This window comes from Vollenhovia emeryi, unplaced genomic scaffold (genome assembly GCF_000949405.1).
Source record: "Vollenhovia emeryi isolate VEMERY1.0 unplaced genomic scaffold, V.emery_V1.0 DF939266.1, whole genome shotgun sequence".
Taxonomy (NCBI): Eukaryota; Metazoa; Arthropoda; class Insecta; order Hymenoptera; family Formicidae; genus Vollenhovia; species Vollenhovia emeryi.
This window is the reverse complement of record NW_011967100.1, coordinates 192535-208255: the sequence shown is the minus strand read 5'-3', so window position 1 is coordinate 208255 and position 15721 is coordinate 192535. Positions and strand designations below refer to the sequence as shown.

At 39.0% G+C, this 15721-nt stretch overlaps 2 protein-coding genes across 4 annotated transcripts in view; one reads left to right on the top strand and one right to left on the bottom strand.

The window, feature by feature from the left end:
- LOC105559521 (facilitated trehalose transporter Tret1-like) overlaps positions 1-3682 on the top strand; it is an 11247-nt gene extending 7565 nt beyond the window's left edge. The window contains exons 3-4 of the mRNA XM_012007877.1: positions 412-792; positions 1955-3682. Coding sequence (XP_011863267.1) covers positions 412-792; positions 1955-2901 — 1328 coding nt within the window. The 3' untranslated portion in view covers positions 2902-3682. The remainder of the gene's footprint in view (positions 1-411; positions 793-1954) is intronic.
- Positions 1-15721, bottom strand: part of LOC105559522 — a 167070-nt gene that overhangs the window by 120726 nt on the left and 30623 nt on the right. The gene's annotated exons all lie outside the window — the stretch shown is intronic.

Sequence of the window (15721 nt, the reverse complement as noted above, 5' to 3'; positions counted from 1 at the left end):
ACCACAAAAAAGATACTCATCTATTAAAATTGAAATAAATATAAATAACTAAAGATATACAATTTTAACCACCTACACTGGCCAGGGTTTCTATTTTAAAAAACAAAACACGTTACAACGTTTCGGTCTCGGATTTGGACCTTTGTCAAGTAATCTGAATACACAGGGTGGTACATTTTAATCGATAATCGGAAATATTTCGTCAGGTAAGCCAGATCGAGAAAAATGCTTCAGATAAAAGTTGTATGGTTTCGAGGGGGACATAAGGTGGTAAAATTGTTTCGACCTTGGATAATCGTTTGGATAATGACCACCCTGTATATAAGTCTGCACAAACATTGCTTAATATATGCTTGATATTAAATTTATCGGTGAGGTAAATAACCAAGCTAGCAATTTTTCCATTCTTAGTTAATCTTCTGCAGCTGCAAATGGGACTGATATCGGTTTGGAGTTCACCATACGTCGCATATCTGACTTCACCCGAATCTCACATACCCGTGACAATGGACGAGGCTTCTTGGGTAGTTTCTCTACTGAACCTAGGCAGGCTAATTGGCGCCATTTCTGGTTCTGTTGCCGTCAACTATCTCGGCACTAAAACAACAATCTTCGTGACGAGTTTGCCAATAACTCTCTGCTGGCTCTTTATATTTGTGGCTGATCGAGTGGAATGGCTGTACGCAGCCAGGTTGCTAGCTGGCATCAGTATGGGTAAGATGTACAGCTGTTTCTCGCTGTACCTAGGCGAGATCGCGGATCCTACCATTCGCGGAGCTCTGGTGGTTTTAGGTACGCACTTCAGTACTCGTGTTTCGTATGCGCGCGCGTGTGTGCGTGTGAGAATCTTCGCGGATAAATACAGAATACAATTTTTTAAAAATAGATTGCTTGATATCGAGATATCTCAAAATGATAACCGGCCAACAATTCCATTCGTTTAATTTTCAAATGATTATATCATAATAAAAAATATTGGTCGAAATTCGACAGCAAATGTTAAGATAGTAGACAGCGTCCAAGATAGTGCAGAATAACTTTATGTATATGAAAAAAAAAAGATTTTGTTATTGTGGCAAAAACTACTAAAATCGTATATATTATTCGATGCGAAAACGATCAAATTTCATTATTATACTCGATATTATAGCAAAATGTGTATTATTGAACTATCACTGCGATATCGTATATTTGAAATGCGAAATCGATTGAACTTTAATATCATACTCGATATTACAGAAAAATTTGTGAATTACAACAACATTATTGAAAAATTTTATCGAGTAAAATTTACGTGAAATTTCATGTAAAATTTGTAATGCAAATGCTAAGGCAAATTTTATTTATTGTCAATAGCGAAGTAGTAAAGCATCTATAGTAAATATATTTTCCTATTGCAATAAAATAACTTGCATAATCAACAAAATTACGTTCAGCAATTGAAATTAGTAGAAAAAAGTCCCCCATTATAAGATAGCGGAGTTTCTGCTAAATTGACAGGGACATTATCTGTTGGTTCCACCATAAATTTTGTACCCTTGGGGTGAAATCTGTTTAGCGGAAAATCGATTGTTAGATCGTGTAATCGTTGCGAAAAAAAATTTGTGATTGAATTTGGACATTGAAAACCTACTATCTCATAATAGAGGAGTCTCCTCTATTTCTAACAAGTTTTCTTGTTAAACATAGTGTCTGACTGTAATATAATATGCTACGCAATTCTGTTGTTTTCATATACATAATAGAGATAGAACTTTTAATTTGCATCTATGCAATGCTTTCCGATTTACGATAAGAACTGGGACTGCTGAGAAAAGATATAATATGAAAGGAAACGCACAAGTAGTAAAAAATTAATCATGTTAACGATCAATATAGTATGTAAATATAATTTTATATAATAACATATGAAATTATATTTGAATGTTAACGAGGATTAACTCTTTCTTTGCAGCTGTAACGGGATTATCAATAGGCAACCTCATGATGAGCATAATGGGCGCGTATTTAAGTATGAAAATGACCGCTACCATATGCTTCGCGCTCTGCTTCGTACTGCTCGTTATCTTCACTTGGTTGCCGGAATCGCCGCATCATTTCATTAAAGTTAAGGAGGAAACTAAAGCGCGAGCCTCGATTCTCTGGTATCACCGTGATTGCGACGTGGAGTCGGAGCTGCAAACGCTGAAGCTCTTTCATGAAAAGAACAAAAGTCTACCCTTCGCCGACGTTATAAAGGAATTCAGAATTCCGTATATATGGAAAGCGCAAGTACTCGTGTCCCTGCTCTACATGTATCTTCAGATGTGCGGCCTGAACAATGTATTGTTTTACATGGAGATCATTCTGCGAAACGCCCAAGTGACCGTCGTAGAGCCGTCGGTGATCGTAATCATCGTGACCGCTATGGGGATCGTCGGCTCCATGCTCTCCATGTTCCTGATCGACAAGTTCGGCAGGCGACTTCTGATGATCGCCTCCACCTTGGCCGTCACGATCTCGCTGATCAGTCTGGGTACACAGTATCAGCTTCTCGACGCAGGCTATGACCCCGCCGACCTTCAGGCTCTACCGATTTTCTCGGTATTGCTCTTCCAGATAGCCCTATACATCGGCATCATCTCGATACCCAACGCGGTACTAGGTGAGATCTTTCCGCCGCACGTTAAATGCGTAGCCGGCTGTTTCGCCAGCATCGTCGGTGCGATATCCTCTTTCATCTCCACGTCGACATATCAGCCTTTAATTAATTTGCTCACGGAAAAGTACTTGTATTACGTGTACGCTTTGCTATTGGTAACCGCTGTACCGTACACTTATTTCTGCATGCTTGAGACCAAAGGCAAGTCGTTGCAGCAGATCCAGGAAGAATTGAACGGAAAAACTGAACGGAAAAGTTGAGTCGGCTCGAATACTAATTTAACGAATTCTCTCGATAATCGGTGTCTAGGAAACTTATTATTGAACTTGTTTTTTTTGCATTTATTACAAGATAAATTTTATGATACGTCGACGTCAGTGCTGAATAATACTGATGTGATAAATAATGTTCTACTAAAGTTGCAATCACAATGCAACATTCTCACTTCGTTCGAGCGAAGAAATTAAATTATTTAGTCGCGGAAGACTGTAGAAGTAGATTGATGAAGAGCGTCTGAAGATATCTACCCACTTCCACTTATTGTATATTATCTTTGCACATATATTAAACTGTAAGAATAATTTCATTTCTTATTTTATTTATTTTATACGCTGCATTAGAATCGCATAATTAATAGAGATCTACTTGTACGCCCAGAAAAGCTTCGAAGTCAAACAAATTTGTTTGAATTTTCACCTTACGAGACTTTTCTTTACCTTAACTGGAATTTCCAAGAGAGTATATCTACTTCAATCCAGCAAATGTTCGAGAAGTAAATAAAAATTTGGTAGATTCAAAGAAACATGACTTCAACGTATCTCGTTTGTTCAACTAAATTAACCTCAGTCAACCTAAATTATAATTAAACCCAACTAATTCTTTGTTTCTAGGTATAGTAGATATAGTTATTAATAATTAACATATCATAAATACGTATATAATGAGTGATGGACTGATAAAACTAAGCGTAATGTGGCGTGTGACTTGGCTTGCTTAGCTACGCCTTTTTGTAAGTGTAATAATAATTAACGCTAAAAAATACAATGTTGTCGATGACTATTTCCTGCAAATTACCACTTGACGAAATATGGTAAACAAGTGTGGAAAACATATAAGCAAAATCAGATTTTAAAAAACGCATTAACCTTCAGACTTCATCTATGGATGAAATACGCAACGCGATGCATCGAAGCGTCGGTGCTACAAAGAAAAATAGAATTTCAAACGCGGATATATTCTCAGAGAGAGGATACTTGGAAGAAAAAGACCTCGCATTCCGCGTCACTGTGCACAGCGTATCGCAGATATAACGTAATGCGAAAATGATTCTCGCCAGCTGTTCGCAAATTAGTATCTCGTCGATTAAACTCGCGCATAATTAAGCGGCAATCGCGCGGAATCTTGTCAAATAAAGACTTGGTAATTATTTTTTTCTCTCCCCCCCCCCCTCCCTCCAAACGTAGAGTGCGGTAACGTCGGCGATGGAACTAAGCCAGATTCATATTTTACAAGACGATATTTCACTTGGACGGTCACCAGCGACAACATTAAAAGCGCAATGGGGCCATGATCGTAAATTTAACACTATCTTATCTCGCACAGGTCATTGCCAATGACACTTTATATTTATACCGCGGGGAGAAAACAAAATCCGACGTGTCGCACGGTGGCTAATTAATCTAAAAATAACTCCGCGATAAAAGAGACGAAATTTGGCGTTGAATTGCGCGGAGGGACACGCGAGCGCGTGCATTACTCAAAATACCCAGACATCTCAGTACACGGGAAGAATACATGATTAAAAGAAACGAGGGGGAGGGGAACGGATACTTGAAAAACGTGTCCGTGGAGGAAGACAAGTGGGAGCTGACGCGGTAAATGAAATGCTCGTCACACGTATATACGCGAATCGTTGCCTTCGCGGGCGTTTTAATTACGTAACGGATCCTACCGCGACACTCGAGCCAAAGAATGGGAAGCGTATTCTCCATGTGTGCCGATGTACTCGGCAGGCGTTTTAAATTCGTTATCGTAGAACATCATTAGCGCCGGAAGAGGTGCATAAACCAATAACTGTAACCGCCGTGTCGCGGGCAAATATTGTGTACGCATAATGCTCCGTGATGCACCAATTAGATTAGGGTGTGAGATAAACGGGTTATACGCGCGCGCGCGCGGCTCGCGTCGAAACGCGAGCGTTTTATTTGCGTGCCGTATACACGCCCTCGCTTTTCGGACACGTCGCGATCGGCGGGGTTTTCTCTCGCGGGGCAAAGGGGTTGAGGGGTTGAGGGGGTGAGGGGAGGAGGGTAGGTTAGGCGCGCAATAAAATGTGCAAAAATAACTGTTGGTGCGAAAAAAATGGAAGCGAATGAGGTAAAAAAACGCAGTCGTGGCAGTCAGTTGTTTAAACAACCTTACCAAGTGTACATACATAAAATTCTAGGCAGGCTGCGCGATTTATTCAGGCGGGAAACATTTTCTGGAGAGAGTGCTCGGTTCTACTTAATTTAGATTTAGATATAACGAATGCCCCCGGCCTCTTATCCGTACGTGCGCTCCCTTTACGACTGCTCCATTCTTTTACTTGGCGAGGATCGCGCCGCAGTTTAGTGCGCGTAATAAAAGTGAGGCTGCCGCGCAGGAGCGCCATTTCTATCGTCGCGCTTAAACGCGACAATCCATGCGGCTGAGAACTTGACGAACTCCAATAGAGTAATTCAATTTATTGCCGGCGAGCAAGCGATAAGTGTTCGCACTGCGCAGCAGTTATTAATTGCGTACGAAAAAGTTAAATTAACTGCACTCTCTCTCTCTCTCTCCATTATCAACGCGGCGCGCGCTATTCCAGAATTGAGCGATGCGCGTTGCAAACGAACGAATTAATTTAGCGTTGCAATTTTCTCGCGCAATTCGAAGCCGCATTGTCAGGGGGGGGGAGGGGGAGTTAAAAGGCAAGCGGCTGAGCGGAAACGCGCCGCCGCTGTTTAATATTTGTTATTGTTCAGTTTTGGCACGCGGCGATGAAGAGAGCCCGAGAGCAGCGGAACCTACTTTGCCCCGCAATTACTGCAACTTTCAGCTCAACGAAAATGGCCTCGATCGGGCGCGCGGGACCCGAGCGTCTTTCGCCGCCGCGAGAGAAAGTTTGTCAAACCGCGTAACGAGCGGAGAGTGTAATTGCCAGCCGAGCACAAACTCGATTGTCCTCCGAGAAACCTCCGACGTCCGCTCCGGAACTACCAATCACATTAGACCTGTCTGCAAGTAAACCCCGAGACAATTATCCCCGCCTTCCGCCAGTCCGGGTATTCATATTTTGTGGCAAACAGTCATTTTCGACGTCACCTCGGCCCAATGGCGTCGTGGCACCTGCCTCCGATAATGCAATATTGTTCGGCAGTTTATTATCAAGTTTAACACTGTATTCGATGTACTGGAATTAGACATATAACTACGGCAATTCTTATGGGAACTAAATTCAGATTTTCCAGACTTTCTATGCACGGGACGACAATTAGCGAGATGCCGAAACTATTTAATTACACGGAGAGAAATAAGATAAAACAAGATAAATAAGATAAAATAAGATAATAAGATAAAGTAATGCCCACTGGGCATTGGTGTACAAGATGTTGGTCAGCGGTTTCCCCCTCGCGTATTATACTTTGTGTGTGCGTAACGAGTCGACAAAATAAAATATATATTGCTATGGCAAAAACTCGTTATTTTTATCCAACAGCGAAACAAATATGCATGCGCAAACATATTATATAAAAATTTATGTATTGTAAAATTCGACTGACTGCGGATCACGTTCCTGTAATGGCCATCTAAATTCCAATAAGCAATTCGCCTTTGAAGAATACGCTATTTAATATCGATAGCCGTAACTGTACTCTCTAAAAGTTTTTAAGTGAATATTTCACTCGAATCATGGTGTCACTGACCACTTCACTCTATTCGGGTGAATATTTACTCCAATAGAGTGAATTAATTCAAAACACTTCAATGATTGCTTGGCCATGTCTGGCAAATTTTTATGTTTAAACTCGCAACGTTTCGACCATGGTTTGTGGTCCTTTTCAAGTGGCAATTGTGTCAAAGACTGGACTCAGTCATGTTCTGCCTTTCGTGAAATCAAGATCTTTTCCTTCAATTTACCACACTGAACTTTTGACACAATTATCACTTGAAAAGGACCACAAACCATGGTCGAAACGTTGTGAGCTTAAACATTTAAATTTGCCAGACACGTTCACGTAATTATTGAAATTTTTTAATTACTGCTGACGACATTGAAGATTACCTCTCGTTAATGAATTAATTCACTCTAAGACAAAAAGTGAAGTCGTTAGCACTCAACAATACACTCCAACTTAAAGTACGCTATTCCGCCACTAGATGGCCGCCGGACTTGTAAGTAAGAACACGATAGTCCGGCATACGAGAAACCCCGTCAGAGATTGGTACGGCTCTTCTATGACAATCAGCAGAATAAGCGAAACTGCCACATAAATTATAGATTTTCAACACTGGCTGTGAACATTAGAATACAGCCTCTATACGCGAAGGTCATAGTGAACAAACGCTAGCGAACCTTTCGTCCATGAATTCGATCCTGCTAACAATAATCGATTAAAGCAAAACTTTTCAGAGTTGCAGAATCGATCAAAGTAAAGAGTGAATGACGGCACTCTTTTCACTCCATTCGGACTGGCAGTATTTTCATTATTTCTTCGAGAGTGAAATCTCACTCCAAAAGAGTGAGATTCCACTCCAAAAAATTGAGAGAGTATGTCTTCGAAAAATTTCAAGTAAATTCCTTTCGTGGAAGTAGAGTCCCATTCTAAGGTTTTCCAAACATATATCACTGTGTATGTTAGCTGAATTTTTTTTTCATAACGTTTATTACTACAAAACGAGCATCTTTTTACATTACGGGCTAGAAAAAACGGCTTTCTTCTGCAAAATAGTATTAAATTCATTTCGTCCCGTCATTATAAAGTAACAATAATTTAGTCGCGATATAACGTTTTCGATCTCCCTGTGGGCACACACAGGTTTCGTGAGGAAAATGGTAAGACGAAAATTATGCTATGTTACTCATAAAGAAATCAACGACGCCCGTGATTTCTTTCATATTTCGCGAGTCAAGAACTCTATTCTGATTAACCAATGTAGAAAATTGCATGACGACGCATGTCTGGCAAATTCTAATTAAAGATTCATTGCGAAAAATATTACCTCAGCCAGGGTTTGAACCTGGGCCTCCCTACACTCTAGGTGGGGCGTCTCACCAATTCTGATTGTAGCACAGTCGTGTGGTATTGATGAAAGACAGGGCGCTAAACGAAACCAGTCGTTCCGTTCACACAGGCCCTCGCTTAATTTGCGCGAGAGCCATTTTTCGCGTGTCACGCGAAAGAGAAGAATATAATACTTTCATTCTTGTATATAAGAATAGTTCGTGCTCGGGCCAAAAACGGACAGGCGGGCAATAATGGGGATTCTGATTCGGGCAAGGGCCGCGGGACGAGCGAGGAGCCTTCGCGCGCAATTTTGCAATGCAATTACCTGTCGCCAACGATCTCCCCGAGTTTTCCTCAAGTTTCCCCCATTCGCTACCCTTGCCGGTGCTTTAAAATTCAACGAACCGTGTGAAAGGATCGTCTTTCCATTTGCTGTCAGAATTCCTTGATGTTCGCGTTACACGAGTCGCTCGACCGGTCGCGCAAATCAAAGAATTTGCTTTGACATAAACATAATGAATCACCGCAGTTTTATCTGCTTACACATCAACACATCATATTTCTCTCTCTTTAGACGCGTCTGTGCATTTTTTACGAGCCAGCATCGGGACAAACAAGATTGTGATCTTTTACAAGTGGAACGAGATAAAAACTTGGGGTAATGTCTTCCAATCAGATTAGTCCCGTTAATTTAACACTTTATATTATTCAAAGATTATTCATAGATTCACTTTTATTTATTTTTACGCTGATTATTGTTGCAATTTCATCGAAAATCATAATTCCACACTACTTCGATACGCTATTGATACGATAGGGAATATTTCTGTAACATCTATTTGTTTACAATTGAATTTCCACAAAATAAGACGTCAGCTTTGCGCTCTCACACGTGAATAAACATAAACGATTAGAATTAATTTTTAATCGTTTATGTTTTTCACGTGTGCGAGCGCAAAGCTGGCGTCTTATTTTATGGAACGATTAGAATTAATATCTAATCGTTTATACTTATTCATGTCGTGAACATATCGATTTACACCCAATACAACACAAAAGCTTGTAACAACATTGCTGCAACATTGCAACATTGCAATGTAATGTTACACAGATATTGCAGAGAGATTATTTTACAATATTACTTCAGTAATATTGTAGCAATATTATTTTCAAATATTGATACAATTATGTTTGTAATATGTATATTGTTTCATTATCTCACTTTTATAGCTTATCAAAAACGACAAAATGCGCGCTTTGCGCGCGCGGTTTGTAGTTGACCATTTTATATTTTTTATAATTTGTATACATGCAAAGAAGTAATTGTATGCGCAACGTCAAGTTAAAATAAAAAGTAATTTATCACTCACTGATACGATTCGCAACAGCAGAGTTGCACGTCGTTAACTATGTATGTTAAACTGCAAAAATACAAACATGTATATGATTATTATAGACTAATTATGTAAAATCGAAATTATTGTATAATATACTTCATATTTTATATTTTTCAAAATAGATATTTATTAAAATAAGTATAAAGACTACTGAAAAAGTCTTTCTTTTAAATATAAACTCACAAAATTATATACGTATTGTCTCTAATACTCATTCGAGTCCCCGTTCGACTCATTTGATTAAATCAAATAAAAACACAGAACAGATGCTTTATTTCGCACAAGTAACAGATAACATAAAATGTAAGACACTTACCTCACGATTTCTCCGCCGTTGCCCGATACCACCCAGGCCTCCTCCTTCTCTCGGATTTTCTTGTTGCACTCACACAACACTCACTCGCACGAAATTTTGGGCACTCCTGTACGCGACGTGAAATGCTGCGAAACGCACGAAATATTATTAACAAATATCGCGTGACTCTCTATCATACAAATTACTCAACCTAACAACTTGCATTTTTGATTCGGAAGAAGGGATAAATCACTTTTAAATTGGCGATGTAAAACGCAACGCGAGCATCGGAAGCATAATGTGCGGTAAAGAAGTAGTTATTAGTCCGCAACGAAACGATATTTTACAAATTTTGTCATTTAATCTAATCCTCGAAATAAATTATGTGAGCGAAATTTCCAGCGATAAATAGTTGCTATTAATTGCAACAGTTAATCGAGATAATTTTCGATTACATTTACATAATGTAACGACGCGCGACTTTCTTTACTTCCTGCCCGTTCGAGTTGCGAAGAACGACCGAGCGAATTACAGCGCGAACGCCGAAGTCGTACAAATTTTTCTCTTTTCCCGAAAATGGAACAGATTACACGAAATCGAAAGATAATTAAAAGCACGGTGCGTAAACGAGATGTAACCGCGACCAAGTACCACGGTTTACGTTCATTTTAGATGATTTAGTCTCGTGAAATATCTGTGTATACGTTGACAAAGATCCGTCGTCTCAAAATGCAATTCGTTTCTCATTAGAAGTTGTAGAAACTTAATGATTAATTGAGGAACGTTACTTGTTACTGATAAAGGTGTGCAAATCAATAGCGTTTTATCCCTGCATTTATCGCGATCGAGTCTTGGAGACCGATAACGCAAAAGTAATACCACGCACGGAGCGACGCGCGCCACTGCTTGCCGGCTCGACGTTCGGCGAGCGAATGATTATTGCTCGGCGACCTTCGCGTAAACAATAGCTCGCCGAACGTCGCACGATACCGCGCAGGAAGAATAATAACAACGAACATTGAGACTTCGTTGCCCCGCCTACGAAAGTGAAAATTCTGTACCTAATATTTCCAATTACTTTGTTCAGTGACTGTTACTACGTTTTGCGTATCATTCAGCGAACTTATTGGTATTGATTAAATTAACGATTAATTCTGTTCAACCGAGAAAATGTTTCGAAACAAAAATCGTTGTTACTTATATTCTAATTACTTAGATTAGAGATTTTACCTCAATAGTTGTATACAAATGTATATTTCTAAATTGTAAATCTTCATTTACTATGAATCTAAAAGAGAAATGAAGCACCCCGCGCTTCGAGAAAACTAATTGGCATCGCGGAAAAGAGGCCTTAACTGTTCGATATTTACGACATTCGCACTGTTAACATCGCATAGATTTGTAATTTAGAAATGTACATTTGTATACAAGAACTATTGAAATCTCTAATCTTAGTAATTAGAACTTAAATAACAACGATTTTTATGTCGAAACATTTTCTCGATTGAACAGAATTAATCGTTAATTTAATCGATACCTATAAGTCCGAACAATGATATACAAAATGCAGTAACAGTCATGGAACAAAGATTTGTACAATATTAAGTACAGAATTTTCTATTTCGAAGGCGGGGCAACAAACACTCAACGTTCGTTGGCGTTTTTCTCTCGGCGCGGTATCGTACGACGTTACGCGGGCCATTGTTTACCTGTAGGTCGCCGAGCTATCACTCGCTCGCCGAACGTCGAGCCGGCAAGCAGTGGCGAGAGTCGCTCCGTGCGTGGTGTTTTTTGTGGTATTACTTTTGCGTTATCGGTTGCCAAGACTCGCTCGCGATAAATGTAGGGATAAAACGCTATTGATTTGCACACCTTTATCAGTGACAAGTAACGTTCCTCGATTAATTATTAAGTTTCTACAACTTGTAATGAGAAACGAATTGCGTGTTGAGGCGACGGCTCTTTATTAACGTATACGAGTACATAGATATTTCACGCGACTAACTCATCTAAAATATAAACATAAACCGTGGTACTTTGTCGCGGTTACATCTCGTTTACGCACCGTGCTTTTAATTATCTTTCGATTTCGTGTAATCTGTTCCATTTTCGGGAAAAGAGAAAAATTTTTACGACTTCGGCGTTCGCGCTGTAATTCGCTCGGTCGTTCTTCGCAACTCGAACGGGCAGGAAGTAAAGAAAGTCGCTTATCGCGCGTCGTTACATTATGTAAATGTAATCGAAAATTATCTCGATTAACTGTTGCAATTAATAGCAACTATTTATCGCTGGAAATTTCGCTCACATAATTTATTTCGAGGATTAGATTAAATGACAAAATTTGTAAAACATCGTTTCGTTGCGGACTAATAACTACTTTTTTACCGCACATTATGCTTCCGATGCTCGCGTTGCGTTTTATATCGCCAATTCAAAAGTGATTTATCCCTTCTTCCGAATCAAAAATGCACGTTGTTAGTTTGAGTAATTTGTATGATAGAAAGTCACGCGATATTTGTTAATAATATTTCGTGCGTTTCGCAGTATTTCACGTCGCGTACGGGAGTGCCCGAAATTTCGCGCGATCGATGATTTTCGCGAGTGAGTGTTGTGTGAGTGCAACAAGGAAATCTGAGAGGAGGACTCCAGGCCTAGGAGACATCAAGCAACGGCAGAGAAATCGTAAGGTAAGTGTTTTACATTTTTATGTTATTTGCTACTTGTGCAAGATAAAGCGTCTGTTCTGTGTTTTTATTTTATTTATTCAAATGATTCGAACGAGGATTCGAATTAGTGTTAGAGACAAAACCATATGTATAAAATTTTGTGAGTTTATATTTAAAAGGCAGACTTTTCCAATATTCTACATAATTATTTTAATAAATACCTATTTAAAAAAATATAAAATATAAAGTATATTTAATACAATAATTTCGATTTCACATAATTAGTCTATAATAATCATATATATATGTTTGTATTTTTGCAGTTTAACATACATAGTTAACGACGTGCAACTCTGCTGTTGCGAATCGTATCAGTGAGTGATAAATTACTTTTTATTTTAACTTGACGTTGAGCATACAATTACTTGTTTGGATGTATACAAATTCTTAAAAGTGCAATGCCCAACTACAAACTGCGGGCGCAAAACGCGCGTTTTGTCATTTCTAATCTCCTTAAATTTTTCATGGTTTTACAACTTTAAAATAAATCATTACGTTAAAACTTCGAACGAAAAATTGAGAGTGCAATAAAAAGACTCTAGCTATATTTATATTTTTCATAGAAATTAAAATTTTTTATTTACATTTTGAGTGTTTTCAAATTTATTATCTCCTTAAATTTTTCATGGTTTCACAGCTTTAAAATAAGAAATTGTTTTATTGATATCTTTGTTAGTAAAACACTATTACAAAAGTAGATATTTCAGTTTGTCTGATGTCGTATCAGAATTAAAGAAGTAAGGAAAAAATAACGAGTCGTTATATTTTTTAAGTAACTGTAACATAACGAGTTACTTTTGAAAATCAGTAACCATAACGGTAACAAGTAGCGGTAACTAGTTTTTTAACTAGTTACTTATAAAAAGTAACTTTCCTGTCCCTGGTATGAGTGCAGAGTAGCCACACCCCCGAAGATCCCGCTTCTTCTACCGAAACATCGATACATCGAAAGATAAATCGATTCATTTCATATTTCATTTCATATTCGGTAGAGCTTGTAGCGATTACGGAGAAATTATAATACAACAGCCAACGCATATCACGTCATCGGAACGGAAATAACGACGCGTCCATATTGGCCCTGCCACCGGCGGCCACGCGGTGAGTTGCGCATTAATGGAAATTTGTACAAAACAGCGGATAACCAAACAGTTAGCGAAAGCAGCGTTATATGTACATTAAATTATTACGCATTATCTCGAAATGGAACGACAGTTTTCAATGACCACCTAACCGCAGGACGACATACCGCAAATTCATCCACTGCGCCACTCGCCGATCCATTCGCAGCCGAACGCAAATCGAAACAACGCGAGGGACAATTCCCGTTAAAAATAAAAACGTTTCCACAACGGAAAAAAAAAGAAAAATGTCGTACGCGACGTGGACTCCGAGAAGTGGACTGCTAATGTTTCGTAGGAAAAAAAAAGAGAGAAAGGAAACGATTTTGGTCCCTGGCCAAGTTGCGGTCGCAGTCAATGGAACGGCGGGGGCGAAGAACAGGGGCAAAGGACTCTAGCGAAGAAAGGTCACCGACCTACATTTTCGTGGTACGACTTTCAACGACCCGCGGGAAGCAGCGTGCTCTGTTTCCATCGAGCGGATCGATGGTCTTCGCGGCTAACCACACATTGTGTCACGTAGCCGCGTATTCCGTTTTCGTGGAGTGTGATAGTGGCGGTCAACTTTGCAGACCGTCGCGTGTCGTTCTCGACAACCTGACCCAATCGAAATTTGATTAACAATTCAACATCCATCGTCAGTCGATCCGGTTCGTTTAATCGAGTCTCCCCGTCGTCGGTCGTAAAACCAGTATTTCAATAAACTTCTGATTAATATTGACAATATATAAAAGAAAAATGAAAGAAGCTTTTTCAAAATACAAAAGAAGCTTTTCTCCATTGGAAATCCATTGCTTTTGCATATAAAATAAAAGAATTGTACCTAGACAAAGTTTTCTTTTAGAGTGGCGCTGATAATACTCGCAATGACATTGAGTCAAATCCGAGGGGGAAACCGTTGAGGGCATTGTGGTGTACAGATTTGCGGCATTACTGGGCATTACTAGGCATCATTAGGCATTTTTGGGCATTAGGCCTTGCTGGGGCATTAAGATAAAATAAGATAAACTAAGATAGAATAAGATGAAACAAGATAAAACAAGATAAGTAAGATAAAATAAGATAATAAGTTAAAGTAATGCCCATTGGGCATTGGTGTACGAGATTTTGGTCAGCGGTTTCCCCCTCGGTCAAATCAAATGACATTATGAAATTAATAATATTAAATGAAATTAATTCGTAACGTCAACAAAGTATCGACAATGATATAACATAATAATCGACAATTTAATTTCAATATAATCGATGAACGCTTTCGGTACGATCGAGCATTTCCTAGGAAAATAAAAGGTGGAAAATAAAAGAGAACGGCTGTACGTGCGCGTACACACCAACCAGAACGTGAATATTTACACAGGGGAAATGAGGCTGCAGAAAACGAGCGGAAGTGAAGATTCGCGTGGGACTGATAGTCGGCCCGACGGTACTCTCGTGCCAATATTCTTTTCTGGTCCATTTCCACCATGCTTTTGCTCACTTTGTTCCGCGCGCGCTCTTTATTTTCTTCATCCACGTCACTGTTTTTCATCCCGTTTTTCATTCTCGGCAGGAGCCAAACACGTCGTTATTTATATTGCGGGCCTACGCGATTCGCGAGTAGCCTCTGTCTTTCCCTTTTTTTTTCAAGAAACTTTAGTGAAACAATAGGATTTTTGTTTTGCGGACGTGAAACTGACCGAGTCTAAAAGCGCTTACGGAGAGACTTGATATTCTTGTATAGTTTACAATCTCTCCCTAAAGCTTTTCTATTGTGATGTCGTCTACTCGTGTATTCTATTATAATGTTGTCTACTTGTGTAGATATTGATTAAAAGTTTATAAAATGCTAAATTTTCCTGAGAAGCAAATAGAGAAGTATATAACCGTTAAATGATTCTGAAATACATAGAGGAAAGTCCCCTATTATGAGCTAGGCTCCTAATATGATGTAGCGGAGTTTCTGCTAAATTAATAGACATCGTCTGTTGGTTCCACCATGAATTTATTATTCTTGGAATGAAATCTGTTTGGCGGAAAATTGATTGTTAGATCGTGTGATCGTTGCGAAAAAAGATTTATGATTGAATTTGAACGTTGAAGACCTACTATCTCGTATTAGAGTCCTGTCTCATAACAGAGGGCTTTCCTCTAACTCTTTCACAAGCATTTAATATCTACGTATGAAAAAAAGTTCAAAGATCCCTAATTACTTATTAATTATTTATTAAAGTTTTATCTGTTTGTTTGAGATCCGTTACTGGACACTTAAATCCACGAGGAAAGCTCATCGAATGTTCCATCTTAATCCAC